General features: G+C 40.1%; 1 protein-coding gene across 1 annotated transcript in view; it reads right to left on the bottom strand.

Moving 5' to 3' along the window:
- The window catches only part of HADHA (hydroxyacyl-CoA dehydrogenase trifunctional multienzyme complex subunit alpha), a 176,508-nt gene that overhangs the window by 48,947 nt on the left and 100,933 nt on the right, over nt 1-26,628 (bottom strand). The window contains exons 14-16 of the mRNA XM_033937944.1: nt 24,081-24,167; nt 20,276-20,416; nt 7,803-7,871 (exon numbers count right to left, since the gene is read on the bottom strand). Of these exons, the coding sequence (XP_033793835.1) occupies nt 7,803-7,871; nt 20,276-20,416; nt 24,081-24,167 (297 nt within the window). The remainder of the gene's footprint in view (nt 1-7,802; nt 7,872-20,275; nt 20,417-24,080; nt 24,168-26,628) is intronic.

The raw sequence follows: 26,628 nt of genomic DNA, 5'->3' as shown, positions 1-26,628 counted from the left end.
TATACAATGGCATAATGACATCAGGCTTATGGCTGACGAAACTCCTGCGAATACAACCTATGATTTGCCTTGCCTTGGATGAAGCTTGCTCCATTTGATTGGCAGTCTTCATGTTCTCACTGACGATCACCCCTAAGTCTCGTTCTGCTTCAGTTTTTGTTAGGATCTCACCATTAAGGGTGTAAGTCTTGCATGGATTTTGGCAGCCCAGGTGCATGACTTTGCATTTTTTGGCATTGAAGTTGAGTTGCCAGGGCCTAGACCAGCGCTCCAGTAGTAGTAGGTAGTGCATCATGTTGTCGGGCATTGAATCTATGTCCGTTGTGCTTTTGCCCACTATATTGCCCAGTTTGGCGTCATCGGCGAATAATGTCATTTTACCTCGCAGCCCTTCCGCTAAGTCTCTTATAAAGATGTTGAAAAGGATCGGGCCCAAGACCGAGCCCTGCGGCACCCCACTGATCACCTCCGTCATTTTGGAGGGGGTGCCATTCACCACCACCCTCTGAAGCCTACCTCCAAGCCAGTTCCCAACCCATTTCGTCAAGTGTGGTAGCATATTTCATAACCCCATAAAATCAACCAGAAACCGAAAAATATTTACTTACCCAAAAATCACAGGCTGCAAATACAAATCCTTTCTGGACAGGACTTCCAAGTTCCAAGCAGGCAGGCCAGCAGTCCTGGCTGGACAACTACATAAACAGAGCCAGTTTGACCTACGGCGCATTCCAAAAATCAATCAAAATCATTCTGTTTGACAAATTTATCTCCTAAACAGAAGCCTCCAAATGATATATTCTCCCCCTCTCTACCTCGATGTAATTTCGTTGTTTTTTTACTGTTCCTTTACCTAATTCTTATGTAACCCCTCTTCTTACATCCTGTATCTTGCTGATTGTCCAGCCTTCTTCGAATGTGAACCGCCTAGAAGTCTTTTGACTATGGCAGTATAGAAGAATAAAGTTATTATTATTATTATGTATGTTATCTTGTGAACTGCCAAAAAGCACAGTTACTTACCGTAACAGGTGTTATCCAGGGACAGCAGGCAGATATTCTCACATGTGGGTGATGTCATCCATGGAGCCCGGTACGGACACTTTAAAAGTGCAATGCCACTTTAAAAAATTTAGAAAGTTCGTGATAGCCCACACCGTGCATGCGCGATGGCCTTCTCACCAGAAGAAGGCACAAGGCTCTTCAGTTCAGTAAGCCAGCTAAGAAGCCAACCAGGGGAGGTGGATAGGTTGTGAGAATATCTGCCTGCTGTCCCTGAATAACACCTGTTACAGTATGTAACTGTGCTTTATCCCAGGACAAGCAGGCAGCATATTCTCACATGTGGGTGACCTCCAAGCTAACCAAAATGGGATGGTGGGAGTTTTGGCCTTTAAGGGAAATAAATTTTGTAATACTTACTGACAAGCCGAAGTGCCCATACCGTCTGGAAAAAGATTCCAGACAATACTGTGATGTGAATGTATGAACCGAAGACCAAGTAGCAGCTTTGCAGATTTTATCAATAGGAGTAGAATAAAGGAAAGCTATAGAAGCTCAAACCTTATGGGCTGTGACCCGACTCTCCAGTTGCAGCCTAGCCTGAGCATAACAGAACGATATGCAAGCAGCCAACCAGTTGGAAATCATTCTCTTGGAAACAGGATGCCCCAACTTGTTAGGATCAAAAGAGCCGAAAAGTTGAGGAGATATTCTATGTGGCTTTGTTCTGTCAAGATAATAGGCCAAAGCCCGCTTGCAATCCAAAGTGTGAAGAGCCATTTTTCCTGGATGAGAATGAGGATTAGGAAAAAACACTAGAGGTACAAATCAATCGATTGAGATGAAATTCAGTGACAACTTTTGGTAAATACTTTGGATGTGTGTGAAGCACCATCTTGTCATGGTGGAACACTGTAAACGGAGGATAATAATAATAATAATAACAGCTTATATACCGCAATACCGTGAAGTTCTATGCGGTTTACAAAAGATTAAGCAAAGGTACAAATTGACTGACTTCAAGAGGGGAAGAAGAAAGAGAAGTAATTAGACAGGAAATTCATTGTTGAGGAGAAAAGTGATCAAAAGGACAGTAGGATCCGCCAGCAATGCCTGATATTCATTTACTCTTCTGGCAGAAGTGATAGCAATAAGAAAGATAACTTTCCAAGTAAGGATAAGATGAGCCATAGACATTGGTTCAAAATGGAGGCTTCATTAACTTAGAAAGAACCACATTTAGATCCCAAATCACTGGAGGTGGTTTGAGAGATGGTTTGACATTGAAAAGTCCTTTCATGAATCTGGAAACCAAAGGATGAGCAGTGAGAGGTTTATCATCCACTGGTTGATGAAAGGCAATGATAGCACTGAGATGGACTCTGAGAGGTAGATTTGAGACCTGAGTCAGATAAATGAAGAAGATAATCAAAAACTAGTGAAACTGAGATGGATGTCGGATCATGGTGATGTAGAAGACATCAGGAAGAAAACAGTGTCCACTTTTGTTGATAACACTGTTGAGTGGCTGGTTTTCTGGAAGCTTCTAAGATCAATCAAACAGGCTGAGAGAGATGAAGATCAACAGAGCTTAGCTCGAGAGATACCAAGCTGTCAGGTGTAGAGACTGAAGGCTGGGGTGCAGAAGAGATCTTTTACTGTGTAAGAAGCGATAGAAAAATTGGCAGAGGTATTGGCTCCTTGATACTGAGTTGAATTAGAAGGGAGAACTAAAGCTGTGTGGACCACCGAGGAGGAATGGGTGGAAACGCATAGAGAAACTTGTGCGTCCAGGCTAGAAGATATACATCCGCCTCCAGACGATAAGGACAGTACAGCCTGGAGCAAAATTGGGGCAACTTGTTGTTGTAGGAAGACACAAACAAATTCACTTGAGGAGTTCCCTATTGAGAGAAGATGGGTTGGAGAATTGCAGAATTGAGCGTCCATTTGTGAAGTTGAAGAATTCTGCTGAGCTTGTCTGCCAAGAAATTCTGTTCCCCTTGAATGTAGACTGCCTTGAGGATTTTGTTTTGAGCAGTCGCCCAAAGTCAGATCTTCTGAGCCTCCTGACAGAGAAGAAGGGAACCTGTTCCTCTTTGCTTATTTACATAGTACATGGCTACCTGATTGTCTGTGCGAAGCAAGAGGACTTGATTGACTATGAGATGCTGGAAAGCTTTGAGGGCATAATATTTCGCTCTGAGCTCCAGGAGATAGATATGGAACTGTTGTTCTCTGGATGTCCAGTGATCACGAGTTTGAAGGCCATCCAGATGAGCCCCCCCAAACGCAAGTTGATGCACTCATAGTCAGAATATTTTGATGAGGAAGCGTGTGAAAGAGAAGACCTCTCAATAAATTGGAATAGATCATCCACCACTGAAGTGACCATCAAAGAGACGAAGTGACAGAAATGTGTTGCAAGAGCAGATTGGTCGTTTGAGATCACTGTGAAGCTAAAGCCCACTGAGGCGTCCCGAGATAAAGCCTCGCTAAAGGAGTCACGCGGACTGTGGAGGCCATGTGGCCTGAAAGAACCATCATTCGCCTGGCCGATGTTGTCTGGAGCCGGGTCATCTGATGGCAAAGTTGAAGCAAAGACTCTTGGTGCTCCTGTGGAAGAAACACCCTCTGTTGAGTGGTGTTGAGGAGAGCTCCAATGATTTGAAGCCTCTGAGACAGATGAAGCTGTGACTTGAGAAAGTTGATTTCGAATCCCAAGTTTTGAAGAAAGAGTATGGACCGATTGGCTGCAAGAAGGACACCATGGCAAGAAGGGTCTTTGATGAGCCAGTCGTCCAAGTAGGGGAATACTTGAAGACTCTGAGACCACTACCACTAGGTACTTGGTAAAGACTCTGGGAGAGGACACCAAGCTGAAAGGTAGGACCTTGTATTGATAGTGATGATAGCCCACTTTAAATCTGAGGTACTGTCTGGAAGCTGAATGGATTGGGATACGAGTATAGGCTTCCTTGAGATCTAGAGAGCATAGCCAATCGTTGTGAGCTAAAAGGGGGTACAGAGTGGCCAGAGGCATCATGCAAAACTTCTCCTTGACAAGGAATTTGTTGAGGGCTCTGAGATCTAAAATAGGTCAGAGACCCCCTGTGTTCTTCTGGATTAGAAAGTAGCAGGAGTAAAATCCCCGGTTCTGCTGATCAACAGGTACTCTCTCGATGGCATTGAGAGTGAGAAATGAATCGATTTCCTGATAGAGAGAGGATTGTCGTGGGTTCAAAGCAGACTCTCTTGGAGGATGATCTGGAAGAACCAAGAGAAAATGAAGAGAGTAACCCTCTCAAATGATCTGTAGAACCCAGAGGTCTGAAATGATCAATTCCCAACAATGAAAATAAAGTTGGAGACAACCCCCAATTGGTTGACAAAGAGATTGACTCAGCGGGATTGCAACTATGCTCTCTAGTAGATGCTCAAAAAGACTGAGAAGATTTAGAAGGAGCAGCTGCTTGAGATTTTTGAGGATGCTGTTGCTTCTGTTTCTTCTGCTGAGGCTTAGGGGATTTTTCAAACTATTGTTTAAATTTATATCATACTTTATGAAGCAGCTTATAATACTTTTAAAAGACATAAGGGGAATCTCAGAATGCCACTTGTCTGCTTGTTGATTCCTGCAGTACAATATGGCAGCACTTGTCACTAGCTCACCCAAATGTGCTCTCTATTCTAATCTCTTTTTTTCTTCACACTGTTTCTAATTCTAATTTTTCATACTGTTTCTGCGCTTTTTAATAAATAAATATGCTAATATCTTTAAAGTCATTTCCAAAATCTCAGTTCATTGAATTTTTATCTCTTCCATATGTTTTCTTAGTCATTTTATTCATTTCAATAATTTATCATTCTTTCTGATTCATTTTCAGGTAATATACTGAACATTTCTTAACCCCTAGATAACTTAGCTTTGTTAGTGCAGTGTAGTGTAGCGTAGTGTAACAGCGACATTGCACTAACAAAGCTAAGTTATCTAGAGGATAAGAATGTTCAGTATATTACTTGAAAATGAATCAGAAAGAATGATAACTTATTGAAATTAATGAAATGACTAAGAAAACATATGGAAGAGATAAAAATTCAATGAATTGAGATTTTGGAAATGACTTTAAAGATATTAGCATATTTATCTATTTATTTATTAAAGAGCACGGAAACAGTATGAAAAATTAGAATTAGAAACAGTGTGAAGAATATAAAAAAGAAAAAAAGAGATTAGAATAGAATAGAGGGCACATTTGGGTGAGCAAGTGACGAGTGCTGCCACATTGTACTGCAGGAATCAACAAGCAGACAAGTGGCATTCTGAGATTCCCCTTGTGTCTTTTAAAAGTATTATAAGCTGCTTCATAAAGCATGATATAAATTTAAACAATAGTTTGAAAAATCTTTGAGTGGATTGATATTATAGAGTGCCTAATAGGATTGTGATTCTCAAGATAATGGCACAGATTCAAATAACTATTAACCAGGAGGCTTAGGGGAAGCAGAAGACTTTGCTGAGAATTGTCTCTGATAAGATGACAACGCTCTGAATGGTTTTGATGTGAAAGGCTTGTGTTTAGGTTTTACTAAGGTATCCCATCGGTTTTCATGAGCAGTGAGCTTTTGAGTCACAGTGTCTGTGGAATCTCCAAAAAGCTCATCCCCCAGACAGGGAACATTCGTTAACTGGTCTTGAAGGTTAACATCCATATCAGAAACCCTGAGCCATGCCAATCGTCTCATGGCCACAGACGAGGCTCTGGAAGTCAACTCAAAGACATCATAAGCTGACCGAACCTTATACTTCCTTAACAGAGTAATGGTAGTAACAAGGTGTTGGAAACCTTTCAGTTTATGTGAAAGAATACATTTCTGAAGAGCAGGAAAATACTTGACAAGATGTTTCAGATAGCACAAAAAATAAAAGTTATAATTGATGGCTCAGTTTGCCAACATAGAGTTTTGATAGAGACGTCGGCCAAACCTGCCCATAAGTCCTCCCTTCTCTTCCTGGTGGAACTGAAGAATAAACTTTAGATGAAGTGGACTTTTTCAATGTGAACTCCACCACCAATGACTGATGAGGTAATTGAGGTTTGTAAAAACTTGGAAGTAAAATAATTTTATAAATTGTGTCTAATTTCTTTGGAGCAACAGGAACAGAGAGAGGAGACTCCCAATTCTTGTAGAGGGTTTCTCTCAAAATTCCATGTAAAGGAAGTTTAAGCAGCTCCTTAGGAGGGTGATTATAGTCCAAAGTTTCCAAAAACTCAGCACTAAATTTGGAATCAGCCTCTAGCTTAACAGAGAGGTCATTTCCCACCTGTCTGATAAAACGTGTAAAGGAAAGCCTCTCAGTAAGAGATGATGCTTTAACTGGAGAAAGTCTAGGAGATTTAGATGCAGGAGCATCATCTACGTTGTAAGTTGAAGAAGGATCCAGATTTGAATCTTCCTGGAGATCAAAGTCAACTAGAACAGAAGGAGAACGATACTAGAATGTTTATGCTTCCTGGAAACACGTTTAGATTTGGAAGAACTTCTGCTGGACTGTTTCGAAGAACAGTGCTGCTTCGATGAAGAACGGTGCCTGGAGGAATGATGCTTCGATGCAGGACTGGATGTAAATGATGCTCAGTGTCAAGAATTCTGAGGTTGCATCGGGGAAGCATCGATTGTACCAGAATGCCGTGCGATGTTAGACTCATGCTGGGCTGGTACAAGAAGAGTCGGTGTAAAAAGACTGAACTTATCCCCATACTCTTTAGAGCATCAAGCTTCTGTTGTAAAGTAAGCACCGGTACCTTTGGCTTACTTGCCGATACCTTTGGTGCTGCGATACGTTCCAGAGAGGATGACGAAGAACCTCTTGATGATGGAACTACTCGCATTAGGGGTTTTCGCTTGGTTGGCATGAATGGACTCGATGCCTTAGTAACCTGCGACCCCATAAGGGAAGCTGTTGGCTTTTTAGCTGGCTTACCAGATGGAGTGATGATTTGTGACACTGGAGTCGATGGTGGTGCATCGGGCGGTGTCAATGTCTTCATCATCACAGCCTTCGATGTAGATGGTGTCGAAGACAGGTCTCCCTCCATGGCGACACCGAACAACTTTTCTTGTAAAATGCAGCTTCTGAAAGTACGCTTTTGGAGAGTTGAACAATGTGTGCAGGACTGAACCCAGTGCTTTGGACCCAGACACTGTAAACACCAGCTGTGAGGGTCTGTGATGGAAATAGTCAAAGAACACAGACCACACTTTTAAATCCTGTTACCGGGCGGACATCGACGGGAAGACCGCCTCAGCCAAATTGAACTCTATGGTGAGGCGTGACATAAAGCCCCGCCAGTCAACCCGCCAGACGGCATGGAAAAGAAAAAAAAATTCTCCCGAAAGGGGTTTTTAATAAAGGAGAAATAAAGAAAAAGAATTAAAGAAAAAATTGACACGTGAGCGGGAAGACAAGAAAAATACATGATAAACGTGAGAAACATGACTTCTTAGTTCCGCGGAAAATTAAGAACTGAAGAGCTGCGTGCCTATGTCGGGCGGGAAGGCACTTGCGCGGTGCAGGCTATCGCGAACTTCCTAAATTTCTTAAAGTGGCGATGCACTTTTAAAGTGTCCGTACTGTGGTTCCATGGATGATGTCACCCACATATGAGAATATGCTGCCTGCTTGTCCTGGGATAAACTTTGGATTGTGTGCTATAGAAATATAAAAATAAATAAATACCATGACTACATTGATTCCTAGTAGAACTTCAGGTGACCACAGCACAACATTTACAAACCTGCAGAACTCTAATAACTTCAGCCATCATTGGCCCCAAACATCTGGTTGTATAAAATCCTGGTCCATCCTGAAAGAGAGAGAGAGAGAGAGAGGTTTGTTATATTGTGCAAAGTTCTATTGTGGCTGAACAGTACTGACCAAAACATTTCAATGTTTTTTTGACTGACTAACTGACTTATAGATATGCATAGATTCGATAAAACTGCAAGTATCACTAAAAATTCAAAAGCACAGAGAACTTTTTCTTGCACTATTAAACAGTCAGCAAACTGATATGAAAACACAAATCACTATAAAAGATGGTTTCTAAAACATCTGTGAGCAATCATATGTGGAAACTGCTAATTAAATGAATGCATCGACTCTGAGAAACTAAACAATACAATGAAAGCAAAAATTGTTCTTTTAGCATAATACTGTCAACATTTACTATGAAAGAGCGTGTCCGAGACAAAAACACAGCTCTCTTCTAATCTGTCATTTGGTTAAAGAGGGAAAACCAAAGTTACTTGCCTTTAAACATGTCTGCCTGAGCTAATCCTGCTGCCTACAGAACACAAGTTGGTAATGTCAATGCACAGTGTTGGCGTGGAATAGCTTTAAACTAGATATAGTTCTAAGAATGCATTATTTTATTTATTTATAGTATTTATATACCACTTATTGTCTAAGTGGTTTACATGCAGATATTCAAGCATTTTTCCCTCTCTGTTGAGCATGGATAATGTGACACCAGCGCACTCATAAAGCTGCAGTTGCCAATTAAGCTGCTAGCTTTCACTCAAGGTGTGCAAAATAACAAAAACATGGAAATGACGCATAACACAAGGTTTACCAAAATAATTATTTATTGCTTTTATTTTTCCGTCATGGACCTCAAAAGGCTAGTTGCGTTAGTGGGAGGTCGTTATAGTTGCCAAAATGCTGGCCTTCTGATTACAATCTCAATCCGATACTTCGAAGCTCCCCAATCTACCTTCAGTCCAGTTTGACTGGTAAGTTTTTAGGTGTTTCCTGAACTATGAAGAATTCAGGAAACACCTAAAAACTTACCTGTTCTTGAAATACCTAGGCAACGAACCGGAACATCAAACCCCCTCGTAACATCATCACATAACTAAACTGCAAACTTTTAACCCCAACCCCTAATCACTAACTACGAACACTCTATTCAATCCACGGAATATTTCTACTTCTGTGCAAACAGCTTGGCACTTCCTGGCCTTGCAACACACAAACTGTTGTTAACATTATTAAAATTATCAGATGTAGACTGCTTTACTCTTTAACTCATTGTACGAGATGTATACTGCTATACTCTTTAATTCATTGCACGTAAAGTTTCTCCTTATTGTATTGAGATGTACACTGCTAAACTCTTTAATTCATTGTACATAAAGTTTCTCTTTATTGTATTTACATTTTCTTTTATTGTATTCACAGTTTCTTTTATTGTAAACCGCCTAGAAGTCGCAAGATAGCTGGCGGTATATAAAAATAAAGTTATTATTAAAGTTATTATTTGACATCATTGGCTGTCAGCCAATCCACTAACGGAGGCTGTCTTGAAATTTGGACAAAGAACTTTTCTTTAACATGGAATAAAAGTTCCAGAAATCATAATTGTTTACATTAATTTCTGAATATGCATAAACATTTTATAACATAGCCAAAGAAATGTTATCTGAAACTGCTTATTTGTATCGAGAAAACCTACATTAAAAAGTGCTGAAAACTTCATGGCCCTATCCTGTCAGCCTCAGAGAAAAAGAAGGGGCAGTTTCCCCCTTTCTCTCTGAGCTGCTGACAGCTTCAAATTTCACTGGCATACAGATTCAGAAACCTTCCTATGCTGGAGACTGGAACAGCAGTTTCTGACTATAATTATTTCCAGATGTTGTGCTCAGGCTTCCTTTAAGTTTCTTTAGGTTGCAAATATATATAATATGTTTTTTCAAAACCAATTCTTTTGTTCAATACACATTCATACACATAATCACTCACATTCGTTCGGGGCCCCTCCATCCATAGTTTCACACATTATATTTCATTCATATTTAATGCAAGAAAACTTTCTCTATTATGCCCAGTATACCCAGCTCAAGCCATCTGGTATCAATTAGACACGAGGGAAGCTCAAGGCGGGCAAAAACCTTAACAAAGACTAGGGACATAGGCTGAACACAAAATGGAGTAAAGCCAAGCAGAAGATACAGAAAAACAGAGAACAAAAGAGAAAAAGAAACATGGAGGTAGTTTCATACCTCTAAAAATGTATTCTGATTTCCCCTATTGTCTGGCTTAATAGCAAAATACATAAAAAGAATATTATTATGCTTTTCCTTAATATTAATCTGCAGTGTGTTTTTCTGGCCTTGGCTACATCCATATTCAGATTTTTATTCACCAACTTTTCGTACGCTTCTATTGGGCATGGCCTTAACTAACACATATACTTGTATCTAACTAGTTATCCAGAATCATACAAAAAGCAGGCGCTTTTGTAGAAAATACTGCACCATCATGTCCTGACATCCATTCCATTACCGTCCCATAGACATTGCCCCCTACTGGCCACAAGCCACTACTCTCACTGTCCTGGCATGCTCACACTATTTAATGTACCTGGGGCAATTGGGGATTAAGGGACTTGCCCAAGGTTCTTTTTGTTCTTTCCGTTTATGTTCTTTCCTATTTTTATATTATAGTTCTTCCACTTTCTACCCTGTTGTAAATGTAAGTCTTTAGCCTCTATTTGTAAGTCTTTAAGTGTTGGTCTTTGTAAAAACAAAAACAAAATTTAAATTTAATGTTTTTTTATTGTACATCGCCTTGAAACTTTGGCTAGGCAATTAATCAAATTTTTAATAAAACTTGGAAGGAGCAGCATGGAATGAATGACCCCTCCTGTACAGTGTTGTCTTCTCGGTCCCACAGCTCAAGAAGAACGTTAGCTCTCAGGGAAATAGATAGATAGACAGATAGATCTAAACCGTCTTGAATTTTTGGGTATCTCAGAACTGCTTTAAAATGGTTTACTTCATATTTCTTCGATAGACAATATCAGGTCAGCCTTCAAACTTCCTCCCCAAATCCATATTCACAAGGTTCAGGTGTTCCCCAAGGTTCCATCTTATCACCCATGCTTTTCAATCTATTTCTTGCCCCTTTACTGGCCATTGCATAATCAATAGGATTCACAGTCTTTGTATATGCAGATGATATCTGACTTATTCATCCAGTTCAAACGCACAATCAGAAAATCAACAAAAAATTGAATGTGATTAGCACTTGACTTGGCCAAAATCTTCTATCACTCAACATTACAAAGTCAAAAGCCATGCTTTTTTCAGCGAAAGAAAAAGAATCCATTGCAGCTCCATTATGTATATCCTCTATCCAGTTTTCTACCACTCTCTGGGTGAAGAAGAACTTCCTTACGTTCGTACGGAATCTATTCCCTTTCAATTTTAGAGAGTGCCCTTTCATTCTCCCTACTTTGGAGAGGGTGAACAACCTGTCCTTATCTACTAAGTCTATTCCCTTCAGTATCTTGAATGTTTCAATCATGTCCCCTCTCAATCTCCTCTGTTCGAGGGAGAAGAGGCCCAATTTCTCTAATCTTTCGCTGTACGGCAACTCCTCCAGCTCCTTAACTATCTTAATCACTCTTCTCTGGACCCTTTCGAGTAGTACCGTGTCCTTCTTCATGTACGGCGACCAGTGCTGGACGCAATACTCTAGGTGAGGGCGCACCATGGCCCGGTACAGCGGCATGATAACCTTCTCTGATCTGTTCGTGATCCCCTTCTTTATCATTCCTAGCATTCTGTTCATCCTTTACGCTGCCGCCACACATTGCATGGACAGCTTCGACTTGTCGATCATAACTCCCAAGTCTCTTTCCTGGGAGGTCTCTCCAAGTACCACCCAGGACATCCTGTATTCGTGCATGAGATTTTTGTTACCTACATGCATCACTTTACACTTATCCACGTTGAACCTCATCTGCCATGTTGATGCCCATTCCTCGAGCCCGATTATGTCACGTTGCAGATCTTCGCAATCCCCCTGCGTTTTCACTACTCTGAATAACTTCGTATCGTCTGCAAATTTAATTACCTCACTCATCGTACCAATGTCCAGATCGTTTATAAAGATGTTGAAGAGCACGGGTCCAAGCACCGAGCTCTGCGGCACCCCACTGGTGACGCTCTTCCAGTCCAAATGTTGTCCATTTGCACCCACTCTGTTTCCTTTGCTCCAGCCAGTTTTTAATCCACATGAGTATTTGACCCTCGATTCCATGGCTTGCAATTTTCCAAAGTAGTCGTTCATGTGGAACCTTGTCAAACTCCTTCTGAAAATCCAGATATACAATGTCGACCGGGTCGCCCTTGTTTATCTGTCTGTTTACTCCCTCAAAGAAGTGCATCAAGTTATCTGCCTTTGCTAAAACTGTGCTGACTGGTCCTCATCAGCCCATGTCCGTCAAGGTGATCAATGATATGGTCCTTTATCAGCGACTCTACCATCTTTCCCGGTACCGAGGTCAGACTCACCGGTCTGTAGTTTCCCAGATCTCCCCTCGAACCTTTCTTGAAGATCAGCGTAACATTCGCCACCTTCCAGTCTTCCGGAATCTTTCCCGATTTGATTGACAGATTGGCTATTAGTTGAAGTAGTTCAGCTATGGTCCCCTTCAGTTCCTTGATAACCCTCGGATAGATGCCATCCGGTCCTGGGGATTTATCGTTTTTAAGTCTATCAGTCTGCCTACAGACATCCTCTAGAATAACTATCAATCCTGTCAGCTTTCCGTCTTTGTTTCCAGCACATAGCCTGATGGGTTCTGGTATGCTGTGTAAATCTTCTTTGGTAAATACAGACACAAAAATGTGTTCAGTTTGTCGGCGATTACTTTGTCCTCCTTTAGCATTCCCTTTATTCCATGGTTGTCCAACGATCCCACCGCTTCCTTCGCTGAGGTTTCTCAAACAAATTTGTCATATAAATAAGATTTCACAGATATCCTAAACATTTGATAAGACAATGAATTCACAAATAGGGCACTTAAGGTTTTGCTCCAGATGCTAGCCTGGTAAGATAAAGTTTTGTCCAGGAATCTTTTTACAATACATCCTTTTAGCATAGAAAAAGAAAATAGAGAAATTCTCTGCATGGGTCGAAGGTTTGTAGAGAATACAAAGTGGTTGACAAGATAAATGGGAGCAAGTCCTGCCAGTGTTTTGTAGCAGTTTGAAAATAATTCTGGCCTCCAGTGGCAGCCAGTGTAATTTCCTGTAATATGAGGTAACGTGATCTGATTTTTTTCAACCCAAATATCAGATGTACTGCAGCATTTTGAATAATTCTCAATCTCCTGATAGTTTTTTGAATGATCCTAAATAAATGATGTTACAGTAGTCCAATGTACTCAGTACTAAAGATTGAACCAACAATCTGAAGGATGAAAAATCAAAATAAGGTTTTAATGTACATAATTTCCAAAGAGTATAGTAACATTTTTTAATAAAAATATCGGTATGGGTTTCGAAAGTTAAAAATTGGTCTAATGTAATGCCTAGAATTTTTATTGTGGGATTGATAGTAGTTCATTCCGTTTATCAGAAGAGAGGATTCCGTGATTTTGTTAGATGGACTTGCAAGAAATATATTTTTTCTGAATTCAACTTAAGTTTGAAATCTTTAGCCCATTTTTCAATGAGATTGAATATAGATGTTATATAAACCTTTGTTTCTAATGAGAGCATGAAAAAAGAACAACGATTGTGATGTTGTCAGTGTAAATGTGTTTATAAGTTCAGCTTAGAAAGTTCTCCTCCCAGAGAGGCCTTATAAAGGTTAGAGAGAGAAGGAGACAGTGGCGACCCCTGTGGAACACCACAGGAGTTAATCCACTTTTTGGAATATGCTTCCTCAATAAGAACTTGATAAGTGCGGTTTTTTAGGAAACTCTTGAACCAATTCAAAACCTGACCAGAAATTCCTATGGTGTCTAAGCATTCAAGCAAGATGTCATGATCGACCAAATAAAATGCACTGCTTAGATCGAATTGTAAAATCAATGCATTCTTTCCCACAATGAATAACTGAAAGATATAGGGCTCCTTTTACAAAGGTGCGCTAGTGTTTAACGCACGCACCAGATTAGCGCGCGCTAGCTGAAAATCTACCGCCTACTTAAAAGGAGGTAGCGCACGTGGCAATTTAGTGCGCGCTATTCTGCGCATTAAGGCCCTAGCGCACCTTCGTAAAAGGAGCCCATAGTCTACCATAGAAGCTAAGACAGTTTCAGTGTTATAATTCAATCAAAAGCCTGATTGAGATTCATATAAGAGATAAAATTTTTCCATATACTCCATCAAAACAGCATTCACCAGGCCCTCCATAAGTTTAGTGAAGAATGGAATATTAGCTATAAGTCTGTAATTATCTATTGCTGAGATGGATTCCTTATAGTTTTTAACAATAGGAATAATAGTAATATGATTTAGTTCTTCTAGGAAGTTTCCATTACACATTAAATGTGAAATCTTTTCAAAAAGTTTAACTTTAAAGGAGATAGGGACCATTTTCAAAATAGCTGGAGAGCAGTTATCTAACTTACAATGAGAACATGAGTACTTATTATAAAATATGAGGAATAATTGCCAATTGGGGATATCGAAATAGTTCCAGTTCATGTTAGCTGGTATTACTTTGTCTGGTAGTAGGGTATTTATAAAAGTCTGATTGCTAGAAGGCCTTGAAAAGGTAGTCTTAAATTGTGAATTTTGGTCCTAAAATAAGAAGCTAAGTTCTCTGATGCAAGCATATTGATGAAAGATGAACGTTTCAGATGGTTGATATCAAATAGTGTATTTACTAGTCTAAAGAGCTCTTTACAGTTGACTGTGGATGGTCCAATTTTATTAGCGTAGAAAGTTTGACGTTTATTTTTAATTATTTTTTTTGTATTTTATCTTTGATCTCCAATTAGCTCTACTGGATTCTTTCTCAGTTTTAGTCCAGAGACTCTCTAAGTGTTGTGCTTCTCGCTTCAGTGTAGTTAATTCTGCATCGTACCAACCTTCAACTACATGGTGGCTCTTTTTTCTTATCATCAGTGGGGCAATTTTGTCCAATGTATTTTTACTAAAATTATCCCAGTTTGTGTAGAACTCTTGTTAACAGCTAGAATTGAATGATAAGTCATAATGAGTCCAGAATTCAACAGGATTTACATGTCCTCTGGTAGTTATAGATTCCTTTTTATTTTAAAATTTTCAAATGTAGACCGATTGTTTCCTTCTCCACAGGATTGGAAAGTGGACATTAGATGATCTGACTGAATGGTTTTTATCCAGGTCTATTTGGACATTTTAATGTTAGGAGTAATAGGATCTTTTGAAGAGAAGGAGATTAGATCTACCGTATTTGCCGGCGTATAAGACGACTGGGCGTATAAGACGACCCCCCAACTTTTAGTTAAAATATAGAGTTTTGTTATATACTCGCCGTATAAGACTACCCCTTCTTCCGCACACCTTCTCTACCGCCCCGGGTGCAGCACAGCCGGCCAGGTCCCCTTACTTTTGTGGCACTTCCCCGACCGACCGACAACAGCCCCGGTCCGACAAACCTCCCTGCCCTTAACCGCAAATCTAAATTACCTTCTTACAGCTGCTGTAAGAAGGTAATTTAGATTCGCGGCTACAGGGCAGGGAGGATTGTCGGACCCGGGCTGTTATCGGTCGGTCGGGGAAGTGCCACAAAAGTAAGGGAACCTGGCCGGCTGTGCTGCAACCGGGGCGGGGCGGCCGCCCCTCTCTCTTGGTAGCCACTCGAATCGCGAGGCTACTCTCCTTCTCCTTATCTGCCCTGCCTGCAGCACAGAGCCGAACGGAAGTCTTCCCGACGTCAGCGCTGACGTCGGAGGGAGGGAGGGCTTTGTTTAAGCCCTCCCTCCCCTCCGACGTCAGCGCTGACGTCGGGAAGACTTCCGTTCGGCTCTGTGCTGCAAGCAGAGAAGGTAGGGAGAAGAAGAGACGCGTACATCCAGAAGACTGAGTACATCCAGCCCCGCGACCCTCGGAGGCGTCCCCATGGGATCCCCGCGACCCTAGGGGGCGTCCCCACGGGATCCCCGCGACCCTAGGGGCGTCCCCGTGCAGCTCTCTAATGTAAAGTAAGGGCATGTAAACAGTACCCGGCGTATAAGACGACCCCCGACTTTGGGGAGGATTTTAAGGTACTGAAAAGTCGTCTTATACGCCGGCAAATACGGTAATTGATGGCCTTTCTGATGCATAGAGGTGGGACTGGAAGAGAGAATTCTAAAGATGTCATATATGAGAATAAATCATTTACAGACAAGTTTTCTGTCAGTTCTAAATGAAGGTTTATATCACCTAATAAGAGATTATATACATTAGTAGTTAAAATTGCTAGGAGATATTCAGTCATCCTCTTTTTCTTTGGTCCATTTGTTTGGAGGAATATAAAACAGTGTGATTGTCAGACTGTTAGATCCTGTTTAGATATTTTTTTTTGTAAATACTATTATTTCTGTAAATACTATTAAAATCCTAGGAGTAATTATAGATAGCAAACTGACCTACCGTCCACAAATCAACTCATTAGTAAAGAACTGTTTTATTAGACTTAGGATGATAAGATCTCTCGCGACCGTTCTGGACCTCCAATCCCTCAACATTCTTATTCACTCTTATATCCAAACTTGAGTGTAATACATTATATAAAGGTATCTGCCAAATAGATATCCGCCGATTACAACTGATACAAAACACTGCCATAAAAATTATTACTAATAAGAAGAAATTTGACCATGTTACTCCTCTGCTTAAAAGTGCACATTGGCTACCAATCCCACATCAAATTTTATATAAAATAGCTATTCTTTCCTTCAAGTCCCAAAACACTAATGAACTGGCCTTTATTCACAAGCTCCTTATTCCACACAAACCTTCAAAAGTCTTAAGATCCTCATCTCAACATCTTTATACACCATCCCTGAAAATCATCAGCACGCGTCGGGCCACTTCATTAGCAATTACGGCCCCTACAATATGGAATTCCTTGCCACTTCATATTAGGGCAGAAAAAAATTTAGACAAATTTAAAGGAAATCTAAAGAGCTACCTTTTCCGAGATGATTACAACTGCTGAATAGACTTAGAAATAGCCAAGGTTATCAAATAATCTTCATTCTCCTGCTTCCCGATTATAGTTTACTCTTTATATGTTTTCTTTACTTTTAAATTGTAGTCCCCCCCCTTTCCTATTGTTTCAAGTTTGTGATGTTTTGTTTAGTCGGTATTTATATGTTTTTATATGTATTGTTTTAGTCGGTATATATATGTTTTCCCCTTATTTTAATACAATTTATAAAATGCTTAGAAATCTTGATTTGCGTTTTATCAAAAATTTTAATAAACTTGGAAACTCAAGGTTTTCTGTAGACTGAGTCTATAAGATGGAATTCAAAGCTTTCCTTTAAAATTATTGCAATTCCACCACATTTTTGAAGGTCTAGCTCAGTGTATCTCAAACTGTGTGCCGTGACACACTAGTGTGCCTCCTGAGATTTCAGGTGTGCCAAGGCACACTGGGGAGGAGAGGTGCCGGCTAATTGATTACAGGACATGCCTCTCGTGGTGAGAGGCACATCCTGTAGGCAATCAGCCGGTGCCAGAATCTCTCCTTCTCTCTGGCCCTCTTCCCTGCTGGAACCCCCCACTAGCATCTCAGGGCTCATCTGGAGGGCCTTCGCGCATCTGCGGATGTGGGCGTGATGACATCATCACTGTGATGTTCACGCACTTCCGGATGCGAGCTGCGAACACGACGTTTAGTGTACCGCAGCTCGAGAAAGTTTGCGGGACACTGGTCTAGCTAAAGAAATAATTTTATAACCTATGGGAAGAAAAACTCGGATGACATCATCATCAGAGATTAACCATGTTTCCGTCATGAAGAAAATCTCTAAATAATTTTCTTCTAGCCAATCCTTAACAAGTTGAGCTTTATTCCTAATTGACCATATGTTTAGATATACACAGGAAATAATGTTAGAGTCTAAGTTTGAAGTGTGTGTGTGGGTCTATAATAGTGATTATAATAGTGATTTTATTTAGATATCCTTGTCTTTTTTTAATGGGTCTGAATGAATGGTGAAAGTTGATCACCTGGACGGGAAAAGGACTGGTTTCTGAACAGTCGTACAAGGTGCGGGATAAGTAATTGAGCCTATCTGTCTTAACCCTTTCAGGACCAAGGGACATATTTGTCCCATAACTTTAAAATCCTATAAATTTTGATTGGGATAGTCTACAGTTCTACATTTGATATGTACGGATTCCATATGATACTGCCTTTATGTAAACAAACTGGTTCCGACATTCATTCATTAGCGTCGTTGCCAGATTGACGAGAAGATTCACTTGCCACACTGTCCATAAGCCAGAAGTGTGATTTTTTTTTAAAAAAAAATAATGATATTTCACAAAAAAAATCAATTTTTTGGCATTTTTACCATAAAAATGTCATCAAAACCACAAAAATTGGCCTACGATCCTTATGGTCCTGAAAGGGTTAACATGCCTATTAAAAGAATAATGAACCAGAATAGGTTTGATCATGAGTGCGTGAGAAAACCAAGTTCTGGCATAAATTAGGTATGAAATGAGAAAGATCAGAAAACATTTCCTAGATAAATCATTGAATAAACTGGTAATGGCTATCAGCAGCTAGGTAAGAAAAATATTTTAAAATGAGTACTTGTTCAAGTCTCAGTTCCAGTGCTTCTTAGACCGCTTTGCAAAGGTGCGCGCTAAGGCCAGGGGTTTCTTCATGGAGTCTACCTTGGTCCTTCTTGATCCACATGAAGGGCCGCATAAAGGGCTCTTTGGTGGGAGAGGCCCGCCTGTTCGGCAGCCCTTTACAGGGTTGAAGAAGATGGCTCTGAATCAAAAAAGGGGCGGGGCTTCCCTCTAAATAAATTTTGTTCTCAGAAATTTTGTTTCTCTAGGTGCAGTGAGGGGGACGACTGGCCTCCATTCCCCTCACTGTATTTGGTGATCGACTGGCTGCATGTTGGAGCAGAAGCCATTTAAAGGGCTGAAGGTGGCTCCGAATCAAAAAATGGGCGGGGCTTCCCGCAAAGAAATTTACCAGAGCATTACCCAAAAGGCGATCAGGAGATTACAACTTTTCAAAACACTGCAATAAAAATTATCTTTTACGTCAAGAAATTTGATCATGTTATTCCACTTCTGAAAAAAAGCACATTGCTTACCCATTATCCACAGAGTTACATTCAAAATTCTCTTCCTCGCTTTCACAGTCCAATCCAATCACACACCTTTATTTATCGACAGGCTATTAATCCCATAAGAATCTTCACAATCGCTTCGTTCATCACAGCAGCATCTTTTAACAGTCCCTTCAGTTTGACATTTTATGACACCAAACGCAAGACTATTTATTCAGTGGTTGTACCCACTTTATGGAATGCCCTCCCCTTTGGACCTGAGACAGGAGACTAACCTTTGTAAATTCAAATCCAGCCTTAAAACCTTTCTTTTTAAAGATGTCTATGAGATTTTTAGCTAAGATTAAAGGCATATGAGATTCTTACAATGGCCACATATCAGTCAATTCCCCTCTCCCTTTCGTTCTTCCCAACCCCTCTTCCTTTTTATTTTTATGAAATATATCCCATCCATTTCCCTTTTGTAGCATGTATCATCAGTTATATGTTGTAATTTATGGTGTCTTTTCCCCTTTTTACCTATACTTTAATTTTTTTCTTTTATTGTAAATTTTGTACAATGTACACCGCTTTCATAATTAAAGCGGTATATAAGCTTAAATAAACTTAAACTTGACTAAACTACAGTACAGTATATGTTTGAGGACTTTGTTCACCACTGGCCTCTGTGCATAGCCCTTCATTTCTTTCCTCCACACTATCCCTTTCTCTGTATTAATAGATTATAACCAATAATTCTATCCTTTTGTGCCATCTAAAGTATGTTCTGTTACTGTTTGCCTGATTAACCCTTTTCCCTTTACCTTATTTAATTATATAAACTATCTAGTTATTTTTATGATTTGTATTTATTTTCAGATCTCAAGAAGGGGTTACCTTTGAAAGCTAATCATTAACTATATAATAATAAGACACCCTAGGTAACTTGCATCCAATCTTTTATATATGAGGTATCCATATTGCTTTGTTATACTGGGGTTTTTTTCTGCATTGTTGTTACAGCTTTCTGATATATAACTATTTTATATTACTAGGTCATATTCACAGCCTGGTCACTCATATGTAGTTCATTTCATCACTTTTATTAACTTCCAAATTTTGAATAAAGATACTGAACAAATCTTTTAAAGTAATATAATTTGTTAAGATAAAAAGTAATATTTCTAGGATTTCACCTTCACTACAATGACGATCTTCCCCTGTTTGAGGCCGACAGCAACAGCAGAGGCTGTTGTGTCCTTGGAGGTTTTATTTGTGGTGATGATCTCCAGCAGCTGCATTCTATCCACAGGAGAAAAGTAGTGCATCCCGATGACCTGGGCAAGAAAGAAAAAAAGGCCAGAAACAAATAATTTCCATAGCAAAGCTAACTCCATTTGCTTATCTTTGCCCTGCATACACTTCAAAACTGCAAATTATGGTACAGGAATAAAAATGGTACAGGGGGAATATATATTTCCCCTTTTTATTCTTTGTACCTTAGTCAGGCCTTTCAGCCCTCTTTTTCCTGTCTCAGCGGTTTTTTTCCTCTCCTCATTTGTCATTATTGAGTACACTACCATTGTCTATATCGGGCTCCATGGATGACGTCATCCACAAGTGAGAATATGCTGCCTGTTTGTCCTAGGATAAAATCCTTTAAAAATAAGTTCAAATCTGTATATGAGAAGGATTACAAACTAATGAACTGTCAGATTTATAAGAATTTGTTAAAAATTTGTTGAAGCCTCACACTCCGACCTGCCGCAATCACTTTACATGAAGACAGATTCAATGTTAGGAGAAACCTCATTGGCATAAAAAAACTCTCCTCCCACCTGGCTTCAGCAAACGAATAAAGAATTCTTTCTTATCCCAGCATGACTCAACTCCCTGAAAGCTCAAGTCATATGTTGCTCAAAGTTTGAGCTAGACTCACTGTTTCAAGTCTCATGAAACTTGAAACTACAAAACCAACCAGAACTTCCAGCACTGAGACTCAGCTCTGAAAGCTTGAGCCATACAGTGCTGGAAGTTTGGGTTAGTCTCACCATTTCAAGCCTTGCGATGCTGTCAATCTTGGTCTAGATTCTGTACAAACGTAAGGAAGTTCTTCTTCACCCAGAGAGTGGTAGAAAACTGGAACACTCTTCCGGAGTCTGTTATAGGGGAAAACACCCTCCAGGGATTCAAAACAAAGTTGGACAAGTTCCTGCTAAACTGGAATGTACACAGTTGAGGTTGGACTCATTTAGAGCACTGGTCTTTGGCCTTGGGGCCGCCACGTGAGCGGATTGCTGGGCATGATGGACCACTGGTCTGACCCAGCAGCAGCAATTCTTATGTTCTCTTGTTCTTATATTTTGACAGAGTAAAATTTGCTTAATTTCTCTTTTGCTATTTGTACTTTTGGTAGGTTACTATAAACATTAACACTGTACAAAATATCAGTGAGAAAAGTTGCTCATCTCTTCCTCACAAAAAGCACAGGAGAGAAAAACTATTGCTCCGATCCAGCTTTTAAGTTTCACAAGCTACATAGGAAAAAAGAAAGCTATATTCCACCAAAAGTGATAACCTAAATTACAAGAACTAGGCCTTTTCCCTCCTGGATATGATTAGAGGCAAAGGCTGCATAGCATATGCCACCTAAGGAAGAAAACTAGTCACATATGCAAATGAATTCTGGTTTGTTGAATATATCCAGCAATTAAATTGTTAAAAATAGGAGTTAACAGCCTGCTCCATCTACTACAGAAATCTTGCAGCCAAATTAACCAGAAGTACTCCAATTAAACAATGTGTGTAAATGCTGTGCTCACTACTCATACTTCAGACTTAAAAATGGTCTGCATTTACATTCTTCAGTTCTTGTTACACTGCATCAAACTTCTAACAAGCACTATGGGCTATGCCAGTGGTCGTCATTAATTTATAAGTGAGGGCCATTTTAGGTCCAAAAAGGCTGAAGGAGAGCCTGATACTCGAGGCCATGATGCCAATAACGCTTCTTGACATTCATTCCTACCAGAACACCTGACCTTGGTCAAACAATGCAGATAACAGATGAAACCTATGCAAATACTCATACAGGACTACAAACTAAAAGTACTAATATACACAAATGAAACCCAAGATGCTAGACTCTGCATGCAGTACACCACCAAAGAAATAGAAATACATTTATTCCAGAACAGTGCAAAATATAGACAGCAGATGTAAATTCTCAAAACTGATATTTCAATCACTGAATTTGAAATAAAACCATTTTTTCTACCTTTGTTGTCTGGTGATTTTATTTTTCCCAGTCTCTGGCTACACTTCCTTCTGTCTGCGCTCTTAACTGTGTTCCCAGGGCTCTCTTATCCATTCATTGTTTTTCTCTCCTTCACTTTCTGTCCTACATCAATCTTTGGCATTAACTTTTAATATTCAACTTTCTTCCCTTCCTCTCCATCCATGTGCACCATCTCCTCCCCCTCTCTCCTTCCCTTCCCCCATGGTCTCTCTCCCTTCTTTCCCTCCTAATGTGGTCTGGCATCTCTCTCTCCTCCTTCCCTTTCCTTCCCTCCTATTGTGGTCTGGTATCTCTTTCTCCTCCTTTTCCCTGGCATCTCTCTTCTTCCTTCCCTCTGCCCCCATTTCCCTCCTTCTCTTCACTCCTTCCCGTGATCTGCTATCTCTTTCCTTTCCTGGCAGCCTGGCATATCTCTCTCCCCTCCTTCTCTTCCATCCCTGCTTTGCATCTCCCTCTGCTCTCCTTCCCTTCCCCCCTCCTGTGTTCTAGTGTCACTATCTTCCCCTTCTTTCTTCCCATAGAAGTCTGGCATCTTCTTACCCTTTCATTCCCATCTCCACAGTCCAGCATCTCTGTACTACCCTCTCCCTCCCCCAGCGGAATCTGGCGCATTTTTACCCTTTTTGTTTTCAGCGCAGTACTCTTCAGGTCGCTAGAAGAGTAAGTGAACACACTGCCTTCGGTGGCCTCGGAACCTTTCCTTTTGCTACAGCCTCATACTGTGGGGACAGGAAGCTGTAGCAAAGGGAAAGCTTCTGGGGCCGCCGAAGGCAGCTTGTTTACTTCACTCATGCTACCCACAGACTGAAAAGTGCAGTGCTGGAAACAAAGAGAGTAAAAAAATTGCTGTATCCCGATTGGGAAGGGGTGGGGGGAGATTCTGCAAAGGCTCCACGACCCACCCCAAAGGTCTCATCGTGGGCCTACTAATGAAAACCAGTGGCCTATATACTAGGAGATTGTACAATATACTCGAGACTCATTTCATTACTCCTTTATTCATCAATAAGTCACACATCAGTGATTTACCTCATTTTAACCCAAACCTCTTCTCACATTTAGATCAAATACTGTAGCAACCTTGTCTTAAATCAGTCTCAGCTTCTTTCCCTTACTGCTGCTCTTCATGTGGTCAATAGAGCAGTGTTTCCCAGCCCTGCACCAGTGGCACACTAATCTTGGTTTTTAGGATACCCATAATAAATATACATGAAGCACGACTGCATTCATTGGAGATTTTATACATGACATTTGTGTGCACATTCACTTTAATAATCTGGACAGTTCAACTGGATTGGTGAGCATCCAAGAGAGGGCTGGGAAACACTGTACTAGAGAATACCATAAGTCAAAAACTGACAACCTATTTACTGGACTAATCCATTCTAGAAACATGATTAAAATGTTTAGCAAATGAAATAGGTTTTCAGATGTTCAAGTTCTGTTCTTCAAAGGGAGAAAAAGGCAGAACAGAAACCTGAACATCTGAAAACCTATTTCATGACTGCTCCTCTGATAGAAACTAGACCTTCAGAAGCACTTGACATTGTACTTAGCCAATAGCTGCTACAGCCATAAGAAAACTGCAAGCAAGCATGTGTCCTAAAAAAGAATCAAATAAGCTTAAAAGGAGTAGGAAAGTAGGACGACAAGAATATCTCCCCTGCCCCCCCCAAACAAAAAATGAAAAGTAGTTTACTGACCTTATCTGGTCTTTTACTGATTGAAGCAATTTGCTCAATTGGAAGTGCAGATGTGTTGCTGGCGAAGATACAGTGAGGAGGAACAACCTATGTGAACAAGACTGTTCATTAGAAAAAACTACAGCTTGGAGAAGGTGCAAAACTCACATCAATTCACAGGACCCAAGCGCTCTACACAGTTAATACTCCTGATAATACTCAAGTCAGATAGATTCACGGGCTTTTCTTGTACCAAAAGACAATAGAGGTATCAGATTTTCATCTTAAAAAGAAGAGCATAGCAATCTTCCCCCCACCCCCAATTTTCAATGATTTTTCTTTTATTACCTCAAGCTACACTAACACAAGCAGAACCTAAGATCAACTTGTCACAAAAATGTTTAATTTCCTGTTTTAACACCAAAGGAGGTGCCTTCTTGATTTAAGAATTAGGTTCATTACTGTCATGCACAAAACTAATTTAGAGACACTGGGCCTGGTAACAGATTACCTGTAGATTTTTAGCCGGTTTCTAGTAGCCTATATGCATAAGTGGAAAACCACACTGTAGGTTAAGAATCTACAGATAGTCTACAATGTTACCAGAGCTTTATCATACCAGGCCCAGTGTCTCCAATTGGATTAATTTTGTGCATGTCAGTAATGAACCTCATTCTTAAATCATGACTCTTAAAAAAGGCATCTCCTAGATCAAGTGGAAACATCTCTTTATTCCTACTTTTATTGATTGACTTTCGTTTGACATGGGGGTATTTTTCTGTTCTTTGTTGGTTGGGTTTAATGTCCTGTTTTACCAGTCTTGCACCTTCCCAATTTTAATGCCTTTTAAAAAATTATGCCCAAAATCGTGCTTTGGGTTCTTTTTTTTGTATAAAATTTCAGAAATTATTTTTCTGTTCTTTTTACATATTAAAAATGGCAAATTTTAAAACCAGGTACCTTGGCAAAAAAGGTACCAAGGTGCATCTCTACTACCTATTTTATAAAACAAATGTATGTATATTAAATCTATTAGAGAGCTGCTACACAAACCTGCTCCGACAAAGTGTGTGAATGAACTGGCAAGAATCATTGCACATGTAAAGGGGGCAGAAGGTCATGGATTTTAAATACATTTCTGTTGTAAACCATTTTCGATCTACATTTTTATTATATCCAGGTACTTTCTCTGTCCATAGTGGATTCACAATATAAGTTTTTGTACCTGGGGCATGGAGGGTGAAGTGACTTGCCTAGAGTCACAAGTAGCTGCAGTGGGAATTGAACCCGCACCACCTATTTTCTGTTCCCAGAGCACATACATGTATATCACAAAAAGTGGGCACTGTGTACTCTGTACTTTTATGCACATATCCCTGGGGCAATTTATTAATGACTACCCAAATGTGTAAAATATAGTCTACATGTTCAAGTTGCTCATCATTTACCCTCAATATGATATTTACATGGTAACTTTAAATGACGGCAGATAAAGCACAGTAACGGATGTTATCTGGGGACAGTCGGCAGATATTCTCACATATGGGTGATGTCATCCACGGAGCCCGGTATGGACAGTATGAAAAGTGTACTGTCATTAAGTTTTAAGAAACTTCGCAACTGCCTGCATCGTGCATGCGCGAGTGCCTTCCTGTCTGACGTAGGCTTGCAGTAACTCAATTCCGTAAGCAAGCTAAGAACCCAAACGGGGAGGAGGGTGGGATGTGATATCTGCCTGCTGTCCCCGGATAACACCCATTACAGTAAGTAACTGTGATTTATCCTAGGACAAGCAGGCAGCATATTCTCATGTATGGGACTCCCTAGCTTACTGTAATGGTCATGGAATTCCATCTAAATCAGTCAATTGTGTTTTCAGTTTTCTTTCCAAAGCCTCATTCACAACCTTTGTAAGTACCAAGGTATGAAGAGTTTTTTTCTCCAGGTTGCGAATGAGGCTTTGGAAAGAAAACTGAAAACACAATTGACTGATTTAGATGGAATTCCATGACCACTTTTAGCAAGAATTTAGGATGGATGTGGAGAACTACTTTATCATGGTGGAAAACCATAAAGGGTGGCTCCGACACCAATGCTTGAAGCTCACTCACTTGACGTGCAGAAGTGATGGAGATTGAAAACACCACTTTCCAAGTGAGATATTTAAGATAAGTAGACATTAGCTCAGATGGAGATTTCATCAGTCTGGTGAGAACAAAATTAAGATTCTAAACCACTGAAGGCGGTTTAAGAGGTGGTTTAATATTAAAAAGTCCTTTCATAAACTTGGAAACAAGAGAATGAGCAGCAAGAGATTTATTGTTCACCTGAACATAGAAAGCACCAATAGCCCACTAGTGTAAACTCTAACTGAAGTGGTTTTAAGATATGTGTAGAAGATAATCCAACACTGAAGATATAGAGAAAGATGAAACATTTTGATGATGAAGCTCATACCACGTTGAAAATCTTGTCTACTTTTGTTGGTATCTCTGCTGTGTAGAAGGTTTTCTGCCTCCAGACGATGAGGAGAGTATTACCTGGAACAGAATTGAGGCAGTTTGTGATT

Source organism: Geotrypetes seraphini, chromosome 3 (assembly GCF_902459505.1).
Source record: "Geotrypetes seraphini chromosome 3, aGeoSer1.1, whole genome shotgun sequence".
Lineage (NCBI taxonomy): Eukaryota > Metazoa > Chordata > Amphibia > Gymnophiona > Dermophiidae > Geotrypetes > Geotrypetes seraphini.
The sequence above is the reverse complement of the archived record's forward strand: the minus strand, read 5'-3'. Positions and strand labels throughout refer to the sequence as shown.